This window comes from Rhodnius prolixus, unplaced genomic scaffold, assembly GCF_049639745.1.
Source record: "Rhodnius prolixus isolate KJV_2025 unplaced genomic scaffold, Rpr scaffold_2, whole genome shotgun sequence".
Lineage (NCBI taxonomy): Eukaryota > Metazoa > Arthropoda > Insecta > Hemiptera > Reduviidae > Rhodnius > Rhodnius prolixus.
Window position 1 is genome coordinate 43,388,516 of NW_027411592.1, and position 17,768 is coordinate 43,406,283.

Here is a 17,768-nt window from a genome sequence, read left to right on the forward strand (position 1 = left end):
GCAAAGCTCTGGCACGGTTGAGCTCAAGATATCGTTTCATATCTATAATAAATAATAATAAACCTCCTGTATCACAATAAAACGGGAATTGGTGCTTCGGCAGTCTATGCGGGATGCGGGAAGTTGCAACTAATTCACGACGCGAAAGTCAGTTACGAGAGAGTAGATTCATGAAAAGCAATGTTGTTTTTTTTTAATTTCAGTAATTTTTAATATTTTTTGAATATAATTTATAGTTGTAAAGCAGCTTATGACAGACTAACTGCAAAATTTTTAATCACTTTCTCATAGTAACTTGTTATATTTTTTGGGAAATATGTGGATATCGGAATGATCAAACCGTTGCGAGAGCGTAGATATATTTCTTTAAAAAGCTTTTAAGTTTCCCAATGACTTGACCAGATTCTTATGAGAGAATGGAGACAGACCGTGTTCGCAAAGTTGAAAATTTCAAGAAAATTATAAAAAGTGAATTTGGTTATTGAAAATGCCTGCCAGTAGAATTGCAGGATGAATTATGACCAGCTGGTCAAACTCAAAATAGATTTGGTTCACCTTGATTGAATTCTTCCTTTTAAAGGAAGAGAGAGGACGTAAACATTTTTCGAAGTGTGAAAGTGCTCCAGATTTTAAAATTTTCATTACATATTGTATAATACATAATGTAGAATTTGTTTATGTAGCACCTTAAATTTGAGTCTTTTAAAGTTTTCATTTGCAATGATATTAAGTACCATGCCGAAATATTAATAATTTTTGTATGAGCAGATATGAGATAAACTCTGAAATTTCATGAACAAAATCAAATAATTAATCTTGTTTTATCCAAACAAATTTATTGGTAAAAACATAAAACACTATTGATTCAATCAGAATTTAAAAACGCAATGTAACAAGTGATAAGATAAAACATCAAGTAAATATAACAATGTACAATTAGAAATTCATACAAAATAACATTAATTTTTACAATTTTTTTAACCATATTACCCCACTCAGCACTGTTATGGTGGACTTAATTTTAAAACTTGAAATAATTCTGTCATAGCTGCGTATTCATCTAAAAATTCTCGTCTAACATTTTTATATCCCCAATCAGAAACAAGCTGAGGAATTTCTCTTCTAGCAGTTTTCTTCTTTATAGGTTTTCTGACAATTTGTTTGTAATAGAACATGATTTTTTTTCTAAATTCAGGATTATCTTTCACAATCTAAAAAAATAAAAAAATAAATGGTTTAAAATATAAATAAATGTTCTGAAATCAGAATGTAAAATTTCTATTAAAAAAAGGGGAAACTGTAGGAAAAAGAAAGAAGTACAAGAAGAACAAACAACAAAGTAATGTTATCGATTTCACGTATAATAACATTCAAATATTAAATTTAAAATATGCCTTTTAAATGGTTAGAATAATGAAGTATAGACTTGCATAAATATTTTAAGTATAATAAAGTATTATATTTACTTCAGCGGTATTATTATCCTGAGAGAAAACAATCCAGAGCAAACAAACACATTTGCAGAAAAGACTAGAGTGTTTCTCAATAGTTTTTCCCATTAAGGTAGCGACGATTCGGCACCCATTGAATTGCAGTAAGCACTAAAATCAAATACTAAAATTAAAACATTTAGTTTGCCACAAATTTGCATAATCAAGATCTGCTTGTGGTTTCAAGAAAGTCTGCTTTGAACTAAACTTGTGATTATCGGTAGTGAATACAATATTTCTCCTGCAATGTATAATGAAGTTCCTTTAATCTTTTAAAGTTAATAGATTAGTAATAATAATGTCTCCAAGATATTAAAATGTTCCATCACAAAGAGGTCAAAATAAAGAGATCAAAAAAAGACTTCGCATAAAATAAAACTACACGAGTCAAATTCCGGAATAGAATAACTAGCATAAACGAGGCATATCAGATGGTACTCTCACGTGGATTGCAGTCTAACATAAAGCCAGGAAAACTGTATTAGTTGAAGGTGTACCTTCTAAAACTTCCAAACTTTCTTCTTTCCTCTTTACTCTGTCTCTCTTTTGCGCTTTCCTCTTTAATGCCATATGCATTAACTCCTTAATTCTTGGTCTTTCTTTATTTTTTCTTTCATTCCAAAATAAAATTTTTTCTGATCTCTTCTTAACATACCCTTCTTAAATGACAATACCATTCCAAAATTTCGAATATCGAAAAGAAACACATTGTTTAGTAGAATGATACATAATACTTGCTTTCATTCTTTCATTTCGTTGTTAGTTTTCTCCCAATTTTAGATCTTCTGACAGCACTCTTCCCATATTCTATTTCTGGAACAGCCGCTTTAGATCTTCATTTGTACGTTCATGTTTCCGAAGTTTATTTTCTTGACGATTTATAAATTAGATGCATTTTGTTGTTTATTTTTATGCTTTGTCCTGTAAATGTATGTGCTTTTGAGCTACTCTAAGATAATTAATTATAACTTCCACCTTCAGATATGTTTACCTAGTCACCTCAAGATTGCCAAAGGTGTGTAAGTAATTTTTAATTTAAACATATATTTCGAACGATTTACTTTTTATAAGTTTCAACTGGATCAAAGCGCTACTCAGACGGCTCGAAAAATTTATGGTGTTGAGTCACAAATAGTGTTTGTGAAAGCACAGTGAAACGATAGTCTTAGTAATTTTGGCCTCGAAGATAGCTCACGTACAAGGCAAAATTGTGAAAGCTGGCCTATCTCAAATGCTTCGGAGGATCGCGGTTAATAAAACTGGAAATGGGTCACACCTACTATTGTAGACAGCTTATAGCCCATTGGAAAGATAAAAAAAGCCAGAAAAGTTGGCGCCTCATGAACTCATGTATGGAAGTTTTGTTTGCGATTATGAAGTTTGTTCTGTATTGCATTTTTGCAATAAATTCGATTCATTTTTGGTTCGTATCATAACTTGTAAATGTAGAACTCTCAGATATTAGGGAAGATTCTGGAAGTTTAAGTTCAGGATGCTGATTCTCCAAACAAATCATAATCACAGTTCAATAAATGAATGAGTTAGAGCTTTTTTGGATTAAAACGTAGGATTTATTTCAGTTATACAATTTTAAAGTAGGTATTTTAAAGTATGAAATCTGGAAAATTCCTTAACCTGAAATTTTATATACTTAATAATTTTAACTTATAGAAAGCTTTCTTGCGTTTATTAAAATATTTACCTATGGAAACGTTTTAAAGGAATATTCTATTACTTACTTTATGAATTGATGCAGATGTTTTCTCATAACGTGCTAGATTCATAAATATGTTCAATACATGTCCAAATACCTTTATATAAGGATCTGATCTAGTCTGTAAGTCCAATGTATCCCAAGCAATAGCAAAAAATTGGTTATATTGCGCTAATTTTTCACAAAGTACAGGGGAATGTAAAGTAATAAAATCTAAAAATAAAAATAACAATGAACTGATATTTAAATTAAATAACAATAAATTCTAGAATAACCCCCATTAATACTTATAAACAAAAAATAGCGATTCTTGTTTTATAACTCAACTAATCCCGAACCTTTTTTACCCAAGACATATCTTTAAAAAAAATTACTTCCCGCAGTTTTAAGCCTTCTGCTATTTTTAAGAATAAATTTACTGGATTTCATTGGTAATGCATTGACTAAAAGGTATTTTAAAGTAATTAACTGTATATAAGAATAAAAAAACAAGTGATAGATGAATTTAAAAGATGATAAAGCATTTAATGAAATGTCACGAAGCTCTTGATTACCAACCCACTTGGATTCAATCTCTCATCAGCGATGGACTTCCATACATTCTGTCAGTCTAGGATCCATATTAGGGCCTAACTTTTCTTGCAGGAGGAGATTGTAATGCTAAGCATCCCGTGAGAGTCCGCTCGGACAAAATATTTTGGATATACTTTTACTAAATCATTACGACTTCCTTTCACAAGATAGACGTACGAGTACATACTGGCCAACTTCACTGTCAACATCCTAAACGATTTCATCTTTTTTAACATCTATTCACAAAGGTCATCACATCTATCTATACGCTTACTGACATCCTTGGACCTTAGCCCAGTTCTCCTTACCCTCAGAACAGTTCTGAAACCCATTTCTTCATCTCCTACTGTGTTCACAGGACCATTAGCCTGGTCTCTCTTCCAAACTATCGTACCAAATAAGTCAAATTTGTTAATTTCTTTAAAAACACCTGATAAAATAGGCAATCAATGCTGACACTTACTTCATCCATTCAAACTTCAATTTCGGAATCCATATAGAGTATCGTAAAAGAATAAATATCGAAAACACAGTGTATATGTTATCTTAAGAATGCTAATTGGAGAGAAACGAAGAGCCCGTGCTACATGGCAACCCACTCGCTATAACAAACTGACCTTAAACCGACTGAAGAGAGCTATAAGAACAAAGATCTCTGAAGTACGACGAGTACGTGAACTCCCCGGTACCACCAAACGTCTTCCCAGACATACATTATTTTCTTCTTCTCTTAGCCGTGACGATGGGTCTTTGACGATTACCGATAATGAAACAGCTATAAAATTTAAGAAATTCTTGACTAACGTATTCACTCCTCACCCAGGAATTCGAGTCGAGTCAGAAAGCACTGACGCAGTAGCAGGCCTAGGCCTAGACACTGATCGTTTCTTTCAGATTAATTATGGATCTGCCTCTTCCGACTACTCACTAGAATGGTGTATCTAAAGGTAGTATTCTCGGATCGCTTCCCTATACTGTGTACACATCTGACCTAGCAAGGACTCAAACACACTATTCTGCACTTACGCTGACAATACTCTCTTTTATAGCTCGGGCGCCACAGAGCTTCCGCTCACCTGCAGACTCATTTAAAAAATCCAAAACCATGGGCCAAAAAGTGAAGAACCAAATTCAATACGCAAAATAGCTTAAAGATAACTTTTACTCTACGTCGTAACTCTTCTCCTTCTATAAGTCCTAACACAATTCCTCTTCTTTCTGCTAACAAACGACTAACGGGGAAACCGCACACTAGACTAAAAAGACTTGAAACTCAACCGACGGAACAAATTACTGTTGCGACTAATTGGTAGACAATCCAAGCTACTACTAGATTATAGACGACTAATATACAATAGCATACTCAAACTGATCTGGACTTACGGACTTGAACTGTGGGGTTCAACCAAACATTCAAATTTACAGAAAGTTCAGTCCTTTCAATCAAAAATACTTCGTCAGATTACGGATTCTCCATGTTATGTCTCTAACTCCACCCTCCTTAACAATTTCAACTTCTTATATGTAAATGACGAATCTAAATCTAAAAATAGAAGATTCTTCGATTCTCTTCCTTTCTGCAAAAATCCTCTTGTTTAAAATCTTTCCTCCACAACGATTTCAGATCATCCTCCAAGTCGACTGAAACGAAGTTTGCCTCGTATCGTTTCCGACGGTAATGTTAGAAACTCTAGCGAGAATGTTGCCAGTGGGCAGCTTCTCTCCTCCAACTGATCCAGTCATGAATTACTTCTTGTATCACATTCACTAATTACGTTTTACTGCGTGTAGATTACTACTAATAAGTTGGTCTAAGACTACTAAGTTGGTCCCAAATAAATAAAATAAATTAGAGCATGCAGTGCATGCTTTGAGTTAATGTTGAATATGTCCCAAAACACTTACCCAAATTTCTAAAAGTCAACCAAAGTGTCTTAAATTTTTTCAATTTGAAAGTATCGTGAACGCAACAATTAATTGATTTTTCAAATAATTCTATCAGACGCTCATTCCCGCTGATACCAGAATCTCCATGACTCATTTTAACTATTTGTAATTTCTTTTGTATACTTTCCACAATATTGCTGAACTTTTTTCTACAAATATAGCCACGCCATTTACTCTGTGAAAAAACAAACAAATATATATAAAACATGGAAAATATATTAGTTCGTGATTAGGGAAACCACACCATTTATTTAAGTAAATTCGAATGAACTTTTACATTACTTATATTTTTTATTTTGAGGGGTTTGTAAGATACATCAATATGATTTATTTTTCAGTAAACTTTAATTAATTTATCAGTGACTAACGTGCATCACATTATTAGTTTATTCCATTTTTTAAATTAACATATACTTATTTCAAAGATATGAAATTACAAGATTTATTCTTTGTCAAAACTGTGTCAGGTTAAAGCTGCCTTTGTCTTATTCTCTTACATTTTTTTTTTTAAATTAAATATTTCTTGTGGCCCAAACAATGAAAATTCAAGTTTGAAAATCTGACTAAAAGCAAAACTTTCATATGCAGCACTGAGTGAAAGTATCACAAATTGAAACCACAAAATCTGGCCAAAATTTGTAAGTTTCGTCCTAATTAACTATTTATATAAATGAGCTTACCTGTATAATGACTGCACTATCGTATTCTTTTCTTTCTTGAGGAGTCATTTTAGCAAAAGGACTTTCTTCAATCGTTTTAATTTGTTCTTTCTTGATTTTAAGCCCACGATACCCTGTTTGTATAATAATACAAGCATTTTTCTTAATCATAAAATCTTGGCGTAATTTCTTAGTTTCTTTCCAAGACCGATACCACCTTTGAATCGTTAAAACTGCTTTTTTTATTGCTTTAAATTTTCTCATTTCTTTATTAGTTATCCACCAATTACTTATGATAATACAAGCGTTTTCTTTAGCAATTTGATTATTATAAATTTCTACTCTCATTGCCCTAAGATTAACGTTTCTTGCATTGATGAGTTTATTCATGCACCGAACCTTTTTTGCTTCATTTTTATCCCGATACCATTTTTGAATAGTTATTACGGAATGTCTTATTTTTAAAAATCTCTCCCTCTGTATTTTCATTTCTAGTCGCCCGCGATATCTCCTTTGAATGAGAACAACGAATTCTCTCAAACACAAATACTGTTGTCTTTTCAGTTTTGTCGCCAGCACATTTCTATACCATCTTTGAATTATGATACATGCTTGTTTTTGTCTAATATATGCAACTCGTTGATTTCTGGTCTTCTGAAGACCACGAAAATGTTTTTGAATGGTAATAACTGCATTTCTTTTTTCATGGAAACATTTCTTTTCTTGCTGCATTTCTTTAACGCTTCCATACCAATTTTGAATGGTGATAGCGGAATGTCTTAATTTTAAAAATTTTGCTCTCTGTTTTTTCATTTTTAGGTACCCACGAAATCTTCTTTGAATGAGAACAACAAATTCTCTGAAACACAGATACTGTTCCCTTTGTCGTTTCATTAACAGAACACTTCTAAACCACCCTTGAATTGTGATACATGCATGTTTTTGTATAATATACTTAGCTCGTTGATTTCTGGTCTCCTGAAGACCACGAAAATGTTTTTGAATGGTAATAACTGCATTTCTTTTTTCGTGGAAACATTTCTTTTCTTGCTGCATTTCTTTAACGCTTCGATACCAATTTTGAATGGTGATTATGGAATCTCTAGTTTTTAAAAATTGTTCTCTCTGCTTTTTCATTTCTAACTGTCCGCGAAACCTTCTTTGAATGAGAACAACATATTCTCTCAAACACAAATATTGTTGCCTATTCATTTTTGTTACCATCATATTCCTAAACCATCTTTGAATTGTGATACATGCTTGTTTTTGTCTAATATATGCAGCTCGTTGATTTCTGGTCTTCTGAAAAGCACGAAAACGTTTTTGAATGGTAATAACTGCATTCTTTGTTTTATGGAAAGATTTCTTTTCTAGTTGCATTTCTTTTACACTGCGATACCAATTTTGTATGGTGATAATGGAATGTCTTATTTTTAAAAATTTTGCTCTTTGTTTTTTCATTTTTAGGTACCCACGAAGTCTGTTTTGTATAAGAACAACACATTCTCTGAAACTCAGATACTGTTCCCTTTGTCGTTTCATTAACAGAACACTTCTAAACCAACCCTGAATTGTGATACATGCTTGTTTTTGCATAATATACTTAGCTCGTTGATTTCTAGACTCCTGAAGACCACGAAAATGTTTTTGAATGGTAATAACTGCATTTCTTTTTTCGTGGAAACGTATCTTTTCTTGTTGCATTTCTCTAACGCCTCGATACCAATTTTGAATGGTGATTATGGAATGTCTTATTTTCAAAAATTGTTCTCTCTGCTTTTTCATTTCTAACTGACCGCGAAACCTTCTTTGAATGAGAACAACAAAGTCTCTGAAACACAAAAACTGCTGTCTTTGTAATTTCATTAATAGGACACTTCTGAACCACCTTTGTATTATGATACAAGCTTGCTTATTTCTATTAAACCTAGCTTGCTGATTTCTAGCATCTAGGTAACAACGAAGATGTCTTTGAATAACAATAGCAGCATTTCTTTTTTCAATAAAATGCTTTCTTGCATGCTGCACTTTTTTTACACTGCGGTACCAACGTTGAAGTTTTATGCAAGCAAATTTCTTTGTTAGAAATTCATTTCTTAATGTTTTGGTTATTTGACAACTGCGAAACTTCCTTTGAATACATATAGCATAATATTTAGTATTTTGAAAATTTTCTTTATCTTTCTTCATCTGTAATATGCTCTTGAACCATTTCTGTATTTTAATTATTGCTTTTTTCTTTATTCTAAACTTGTTAACATATTCCCTAGTTTTACAACAAGTACGATACCATCTTTGTATTTTAATTGCTGATTGCTTCAAATTTAAGTATTTTTCTTTTTCGCTTTTCATAAGTATCATACTTCTATACCAAGTTTGAATTCTTATTACTTGTTTAATGAAGTTCAACTTCTCCTCTCTAATTTTCAAAAGTTCTTTAGTAATTGTTGGTAAATTTTTGCGCAACATTACTCCTCTCCACCAGGCTTGAATCACTACAGCTGAAGCAATCCGTTTATAACGCCTTATCGTAAGTAAAGGCAGTTTTTTTCTCCACCAATTTTGAATAATAACAGCAGAACGATGGTATCTTGGGCCAAGAAAACGATGTAATATTTGCCAAAGTAATGACATGATTTTTTCACGATGTCCATCAACTACATCATACGCAGTTATATCTTCAGTAATTTCATAACCTTCAGCGCGTAAAGCATCAAGGGATAATTTAACATTATGTACTTTTTGCAACCTAGAAACAGCCGGGGTCCGTAACTGTTGTGAAAGATGAGTCTTTTTTAATATTATTTCCATTGCTCTAGTCAAGACTACGCCGTCACGTAGATCTTTAAACGACGTTACAGAAAAATCATATTCGTCCAGATATGTTTGTTTATGAGTTAGAGAGTAGCCAATTGCAGCCATTGTTCTTTTTTGTGCTCCAACGCATTTTATAAAATCCTTTATAAACTCATTCAACAGAGCTTCACTTTCCTAAAACATGAAAAAAAATAAAAATAAAAACTAATTGTAAATTACTTATAACCTTATAACTAATTAAGGATTTTCTATTGTCTCCAAAAAACACTGCGTCTCATTTACCTTGATTAATGCTGACTTTCTGAAAAGACAAGGATCATATGGCATAATACGTTCGGTTTTTGCCTTATCAAGAAAAAATACTAATGCCAAAAATTTGAACACTATGAAGCAGTTCATTTCATGCTGAAAAGTAAAAATCCTATTATTATTAAATTCACATATAATATTGTACATACAAAATTAGATTGTAAAATTGTGTACGAGCTAGATGTAGATATCAGGTATGGAGTCGTAAAACTGGAGAGTTAACTCTGGAACGTTTAAATAAAAGTAATGCCTCGTAAAAATGATATTAAATCCTTATCTAAGAAATGTTATAAAGCTATTGAAAACTTTTTTAAGTTTCTTCAAAAACTTAAAATATTTTTATCCCATGTGTACAAAGAAGAACAGTGTTTCGCCATTTGCATCTTGGAGAAATTAGGGTGTAATATTGGAGAGTGAGAAAGTCCAGTTAAGCGATAGCATATATTAGCACATGGATATAGTAGCACTTTGATAAGGAGTGCCAGAAACAGTCCTGAGTGCAATATTTTGGTAAGCAGTCACTGCTGTAGCCTAAAATTACATCAAAATGCTGTACCGAATATTTTACCATATATCCAAGTACATTTTAATAATTTGTCGAGTCAAATGAAATCAAAGTATTTCACGATTGTGCTTTAGAAAAAATCAATGGATTTTTGAAGTCAAATACAGTCGAAATTTTTTTTAATTTCAAAGATTTTCATTTCTTGAAAACGATAAAAAAAAATGCTATTCTTAAAACAATAGGAAGTAAGGAAGATAGTCACTATTATAATTAAGGTTAATGGCCGTTTTCCTCTTTGGGCGAATGGATTTAATCTACTTGAGACGAACCTTCCTCTCAAATACAAATTATTAATTTTATTTCTAATAATTACAGAATTAAATTTTAAAAACTTGCTTTAAAATTCGGCATTTTGTAGGTAGTATTCTTAGAATATGTGTTTTTCTTAATTATGTGGTTATCTGACAAGAAGTATTTCTTTAAAAAATATATTAATGCACTCATCGAATCTCCATTTGAAGGCACATATATGACTTGGTTGTATATTGTTTCTAATCCTATTCTTAGCCACAATGGATTGTAATAAGTAACTAATTGTACTAATTTATAACGAATCCCTGAAAATTAAAACAAAAATTAGTTAATTATAAACATCGATGTATCCATTTTTACAGAAATCGACTTAAAATGTAATTACACCATTATAATCGCACCATTTCATTTAATTTTTTATATCTCACAAAAAAAAAAATTTTTTATTCATATAGATAGTGAGTGTTGAGAGACTGAGTGAGAGAACTCGTTAGCTAAACATATAAAAAAATACATTCCACTTAAAACAATTTAGATAGAACACAATTTTAGATAAAAGAACGTTCTATTACAAGGGTAACTTCAACACTTAAGCAGAGAAGACTGGAAACTGACCTCCATTATTAAATCATTAGAATTAAATATGATGTTAGACTGTTCAGTCTTAATAAGTCTGCAGGAGTGTACATCAGTTAGCTCTTGAGGTTTTTGTAGAGCTTCAGTTAATGAGGAATGAATATTATACATTTTTAAGTCAGTTTTAAGGAATTATAAATTAGATATAATATTTATAAATGCAGAAAGAGTATGTTAACATATGTTAGTGTATAACTCTAGATGCTTTTATTTTCTTAGTCTATTACCCTGGTCACAGTGAAGATCCAAATCATCTTTGACATCAAAGACTCCTGACTCTATTTTGATATGCACTCCATGCAGTACTTTGGCTATTTTTTCTGATTTATAAAGAGCCAAGGCTGCCTTTCTTACAGCCATTAACCTTCCTTCATCTGCATGATATCTGTAATCATAAAATAAAATTGAAGAGAAGAATTAAAGTAAATAAGGAAACAAAGTGGAATTTGCTTTACTTCAGCACTTCTGAGGTCTTTCTTCTGAACAGTTTCAAAGGATGTAAAATTTACCAATAAATTAATAGAACAATAATACTTTTTTTTAAAAAAAAGTATGTACATCAATATTTTATAAAAAAAAGTACTTATATTAGGCATGGCTACATGCAGCCGTCAATAAATTAATAGAAAAGAAAATCTAAGGGTATAGAGCTTGGATTTGAACCAAAAATCATCTACTTGCTAGTCTCCACCGTGCTAACAAGTAAGCTAATATTTTCTGTAAGACATCATCCATCTTATTTTCAATTTTTTTTTCAAAATTTATCTAGGAAAAATAATTAAATAGACATACTTAGTGGACACTTCATCCTTAGTTGGAGCCAAATTAAGAACGTCTGTAGCGATTGATTTTTTCCATAATTTTTCAATATCTATCCCAGTTTCAACAGATGAAAGTTCTTCAGGAGGTGTAAGTACAGAGTTCAACCATTTTATTAATTCCATTGTCTGCTTCTCAAGAAATGCGTTAGTGTGGAGTGCGTTTCTATAAATAGTTTACTTTTTTAGAAACTGATAAATCAAAACTAAGAATAAAGATTTTTATTTAATATTTTTAAGTAATAGTAAATATTAAATCTTAAAAAACTTAAATTAATTACCCATTAAAAGAACGTCAGTATTTCTAAACTCTCTAGCAGAATGTGACATAGTAGATTTAAACAAAATAAATTAGATTACTTAAAAAAGTTTTACAGAATTGTTCGTTAAATACACTTTGCTCTGGGCTTTTATTTTTGTTATACTAGGCCACTTTTTTTTTTAAAGCAGCGCAAGATTTCAAATTATTGCAGTGGAGTGTATGATTATTAAAGATCGCCCTCTACATTATATCTTTTATTGGACTCTTTCAACTTCTTTTTTCCCATCTGTCCTTGACATTTTTCGTCTTTAATTTTTTTTTTTATGTATAAAAAGCAGCGGTAGAGAATTTGGTGTTTTACTGAATGCAGTAACTAAATCTTTACTTCGGAATTTCTGAAGCTTGGAAACTTGTATTTAAAACTTCCTTTTTTCTATTGGGACATATATAGTATAATAGTAGTTCGATGCAAATACGCCTTGAGAGAATTTACATTCTTCAAGTAGAATATTGTAACTGAAACATTGCCATTATAATTAACAGAATTTATGATGCGAGGCAATTCAAATAGTGGGACATACATAAGGAAAAGATGTCTAGTTTTACAGCTATGTGGGCTAAACCTGACTTAATTACTCTAATAGAAGGAGGAAATAACATTACATCCTTCAACACTTTAAGAAATCTAGGCATTGCTGCAGGAATCAAGCAAATTTTGCTTGATCTTTAATATTCTTTTTTCTTTCAGTATTTGCAGTTTGTGAACTTAGTATTTTCAAGTGTACTTTAAATTTATTTAATATGTTACAGGTACGAGATTTTTTTTAAAGCCACTCCAGCCATTAACGACGAACGCCTTGTCACATTTTCACTGAGTTGATAGCAACATTGGAAAATGAACTCTCACAACATGCCATCGATCTTATTACTAAATAGGCTGCTTGCTTTCAAAATCCACCAGAGATGATAGTCATTTGTTAAATTCACATTTCCCATACATCTATCTCATTTTAAAGTAATAACTACACCTAAATTTAAGTAAACTGTGTATAATAAACTGAAATTGCATGCAGCCCTAAGTTCCAATTCTATAAAACTAGTTTTAAGGACACTCTTACAAGTAATAATGAAGCAGTAGTTATAAATTTCGAATTAATAAGGAGAATTTTTAACAGTAAACTACAACAAAAAAAGAACTTTTCAAGAAAATCACAAACCTACATTCTAAGTAAAGTCGTATTTCTGGGGAAAAAATATTCTACATGACTTAGAATTTCATTTAAAATATATAAGAAATAACCAGAGTACTCACTTTGCAAAAGGGTCTTCGTAAGCAGTTTCGTAGTAGAAACTAAGGGGATGTTGGGAATTCTCAACAACAAGTGACTGATCCAAACATTTTGCTAAACAAAAAATTGAAAAGTTAATATTTTGTCGAACTAGAGAACATTTTCCTTTTATCTAAATAAATGTGGTAGAATATTTTTTCTTACCTTGCACTGATTTAATAAGCTGGTTTGCCCGACCCTTTTTAGCGCTACTGAATAATTTTTGTGGTATTTTCTTAAAATTAACACGTGATTTTGGTGATAAAGAAGTGATACTATCATCTGGCTTATGTCTTTTCCTAACTGTTGAAGTAATAATTGCAGATCCTGGCGTCTTTATGGAGTTATAAGAATTGAAAGTTTCACTATCATTTTTTCTTTTTAACTTAAGACATGGAGAAACACTGAAACTATAAGACATTGTTGAGCTTCTGCTGGATAACGGGGGAGTATGAGGTCTTTCAAAAGGTTCTTGACATTGAATTCTGCAAATAGGAGTAATAAATATCAATATATCAACACATAAAATATTTTCACATAGTTAAAACTTAATTGCTTCAAAAACCAAAATAATCCTCTTAACGAAAGTGGCAAAGCCACTTAAGGGATCTACTAGTTTCCTGGATATCCCAATTCCGTTAGGGAAAGTGGATTCATCAGGATCTTAGCAACTATTCGGATATACCAGTTTCACAGTACTCAGACCAGATACCCAAAACTCAACAATATACACACGGCCTGTCTCTGAACTGTTCGTGTTTAGAGTACCCACAGGCAAAACCCCAATTCAAGCCAATTATTGAAGCAGATATATCCTCCATGGAGGCTTTAGGTGGGGAAAAAAAGGGGTGGTTATCCCGAATTACCGACCTCACAAGAGAGCAGAGATCCCTTAAGGCCAGGGGAGACATCCTAAGAACATCTTGCAAAGGGTCTGAATAGTTAAAGTGGATCTGAATTATATATTTTTTTTAAATTGCTACAAAATTGTAACCTTGCCAAAATTATTTTAACTATTTATGCTGCATAAGTTTCACATTGTTCACAGCTACTTAAATATGATACAATTTCAAATAATAATTTATATATGTACTTTTACTTTAATGGAAATAACAATAACTGAATTTTAATTTATAGAAAAATAATTAGTGTGACCACAGCATGCAAAAGCTGCAGAATAATTTCTAAAAAAGGAAAATAAATTAAAAAATTTACTTGTGTCTAAATTAATAATAGAAGAAAAGACATTGCTATGTTTAAAAATATTGAAAAATAGTCTACATCACAAAAATACATAATTTTTTAGAAAATCGCAAAGTAATTGGAACAATTGCGATTTATATTTGGAAGAGAATACTTTCGAAACCTTTGTGCTGTTCATTTTCCCCGTTAAAACCTCATTTTTCAGTGTTCGTTTTAATTAAAGAAGAAGTGTGGGGGTAAACTTTTCACACTTCTTTATTTTACTATTCATGCAGAAAAAAATAGAAAATTTCAAAGCGTGTATTTTCTAATGAAAACCTGAAATGTTATGAGTTATCACTCGTCTTTCATCGTAGGAATCCCCATAAGATACGCATTAAATAAGGATTAAATGAAGGCATTGTCAATGAATTTTCGAATTCATTAAATGTAATGTTAAAACTAAAGATATAAAAGAAAAACCACAGATGTTATAAATAAAATATTAATATTTGACCATTAAGTACTAATTGACAATTTTTGTACAACTTCTAAACTTAAAGACCAAAATTTCCATCAAGTATTGTGCTAAAGTCTTTACTTTTTGATAATAGTTTTACAAATTTGATATTTCTGAAATATCTAATATTTGAACTCCAAAACTCAATTTTTTTACTTTCAATACAAAAGATTACAGTAATAATTAAGTGCTTAATAAACTAACCTTGTTGGTAAGCAAGGATTTTCAAGACTATCACGTTCGAAATTTCTTTCCGTTTCCTCATTCAAAAGTGTGGCACTTTTATCTTCTGCATTTTTATTAAAAAGTGTTAAACCTTTTACAGGGGATAATTCTAAATTAGAAATTTCCAATAATGATTCTGATTGTATTTCTGGCATAAAACACTTCTGCAAGAAATTATCTTTCTGACAACAAAAAGACATGAAATATTCAAATACATTTGAATTAAATATAAAAAGAATTTTTAAGTTAATTATAGACACTAAAGCTAGATTCTTGCACCAGATAGGAAAACAAAAAATGTTGTATATTTACAAGCGCTACTAAGATAAAGTTCACCATCAATCATCAAATATCATTCATTTCATGACGATATTTAATAATTAATGTTTGAGGTATCAAAACTGCCTTTTTGTTCAGCTAGTTACATATAAACGTGTGCATTAATGATTTGATAAAAAGAAAGGTGTAGATTTTGGAAAAATCATTGAAAAAAATAACTCCATTAGAAACAATGATTTTCGTTAGGCTTCTCATCGTATATCGAAAATAATGCGTTGGTCACTTAGAGCACTAAATGGTAAATAAAATTGAGATTGTTTGGTAGATGTAATAAGTTAGTTGTATTTTAGGACAGAATATAGTTCTTATACAAATTTAAAAATGAATACAGACCTTTAATTGATCCGTTGCATTATGTCCTAGTACATAAGTATTATTACTCGACTTGTTAATGTGATCATCTTCATCAACTGGTATAACTGGTAGATTATGATGGAATGGAGGAAAGCCTGGATGCTTGACATACGTAGTCCTATGTATTTGAACTGGTGATACATCACAAATTGGTAATGTACCTAGTACAAATGTTTCTTGATTTTCTTTTGCTCTTCCAGTAGAACTCTGATTCACCACGTCAGCACATTGTTTGGACGCTGGTGTACCAAATTCCACAGAAGGTACTGACGGTTTGTTCAATATATCACTACTTTGCTTTAGATCGCAGTTACTCTTTAGATGAGTTTTGGCTACTTTGTGAGTGTTAGTAACTCTATTCACCGCCGAAGGAGGGATTCTTCTTAAAGGTTGCTACAGAATAAAAAACCAGAACATAAAATTAAGCTGTTAACTACAATGAAAGTAAAATTAAATTTTTACTTCAATCCACTGACCCTAGTTGTGTGCGTCGTCGAAGACGAAGTTACTAAAATATGGGCAAATTTACATTTCCCATTGACATGCACAACCCGAATCGTATCTCGCCATTGTCCAGCAGTGGTAGGATTCCATTCTATTTTAAGGCGAGTTTGAGAACAAGCTGATAACTCAAATGTTAAAGCGTTCACACTAAACCCTCTCTCTAACATTTCAAGAGGAATATTCAAATCAATCTAAAACGAATAAAGAAAATAAAATAATTTATGAAAAAATAAGCAGCAATTGGATCAATTAACAGAGAGGTGGTGGTGTTTTTGAAATGCTGGGATTCTTCAAAAGGAGTTCAGCAGTAGTTTGCACTGGCCTCCTGGATATGAGAATGTTCTGAGACCTAACGAAACCTAATAACCAGCTAAAAGAAATGATTTAACATTCTGCCCATTGCATTTGAAATTTTGTTTGCTTGATTTTTCCACTCTTATTCAATTAAAAAACAATTAAGTTAATCTTGATTTAATTTCTCTTTTACTTTATTTTTTTCAAATAATCATAAATTGCCAAAATTAATACAGGTTGTCCTGCAATCTGCAATTCCTCTTGGCTAGAACTGAATGAAGCGAGAAAAGTAGAAATGAGGCTGAGACCGTTTTTACCATTTTCAAGAGCTAGAGTACGATTGGAATTTCAAATAAAAGAAAATAAATTATTAACACTTACAATAACATTGCCTTGACTTGGATTTCTGATAATGACTTCTTTTTCGACATTGCTGCCCACTTTGACATCTTGGAAATCTAATTTTGGTATAGATGAAAATGGGGCGAGCATAAGCGTGGGAACAGATTCTTCAGAAACATTTCGGGCGACAGGAGGGCTTATAGTTACCTAAAAAAAAGTCATTTCTCATATGATAATGTTTCGTAATGAACTTTCAGGCTGCTTGCATATCACATTTAAATATCTAAGCTAAACAAAATTCATATCAACTCTTTTCTATACAATCTCATAGACGAGTAAGAAAATGAACATTTAAAATCTTACCTCAAAGTATTCGCTGTAGGTAGACATTTTTTCCGTATATTAATCTATATTTATTTCTTATTCTTGAAGAATATTGATCAATAGAAATTATGGGCCACAAACATTAATACGAAGAAAAAATATGTCTTTTCTAAGTTCAGTAATTATTATAATGTATCATTTTATAGGCTTATTATAGGCAAGACTTTTCAAACCGCATATTTCATACGATTGCAAGTCCAAAGAGTAGAATATTGGTGATTTTCTTTGTAACTTAATTAATAAAAATAGAGTGC

At 31.3% G+C, this 17,768-nt stretch overlaps 1 protein-coding gene across 2 annotated transcripts; it reads right to left on the minus strand.

Moving 5' to 3' along the window:
• Positions 1 to 816: 816 nt before the first annotated feature.
• Positions 817 to 17,661, minus strand: asp (microtubule assembly factor abnormal spindle). 2 transcript variants are annotated; one of them, XM_074119376.1, is made up of 16 exons: positions 17,494 to 17,661; positions 17,170 to 17,337; positions 16,467 to 16,685; positions 15,970 to 16,383; positions 15,277 to 15,461; positions 13,536 to 13,855; positions 13,355 to 13,445; positions 11,755 to 11,946; positions 11,190 to 11,347; positions 10,411 to 10,631; positions 9,483 to 9,605; positions 6,405 to 9,374; positions 5,683 to 5,899; positions 3,230 to 3,417; positions 1,467 to 1,601; positions 817 to 1,211 (listed from the first exon to the last, which is right to left on the minus strand). In XM_074119376.1, exons 1-16 carry the CDS (start codon positions 17,518 to 17,520, stop codon positions 1,005 to 1,007), a joined length of 5,835 nt encoding a protein of 1,944 aa, XP_073975477.1. In that variant the 5' UTR covers positions 17,521 to 17,661; the 3' UTR covers positions 817 to 1,004. The 2 variants fall into 2 exon arrangements, with proteins under 2 accessions (XP_073975477.1, XP_073975476.1); XM_074119375.1 differs by having other exon boundaries at positions 15,277 to 15,479.
• Positions 17,662 to 17,768: the final 107 nt, after the last annotated feature.

Coding starts and splice junctions, on each gene's coding strand:
- asp (XM_074119375.1), bottom strand. CDS start 17,520: ATGTCTACCTACAGCGAATACTTTGAG. Junction 11,348..11,754: donor AAGGATGAAGTGTCCACTAA/GTATGTCTATTT, acceptor TTATGATTACAG/ATATCATGCAGATGAAGGAA. Junction 5,900..6,404: donor ATAGTGCAGTCATTATACAG/GTAAGCTCATTT, acceptor GTTTTTTCACAG/AGTAAATGGCGTGGCTATAT.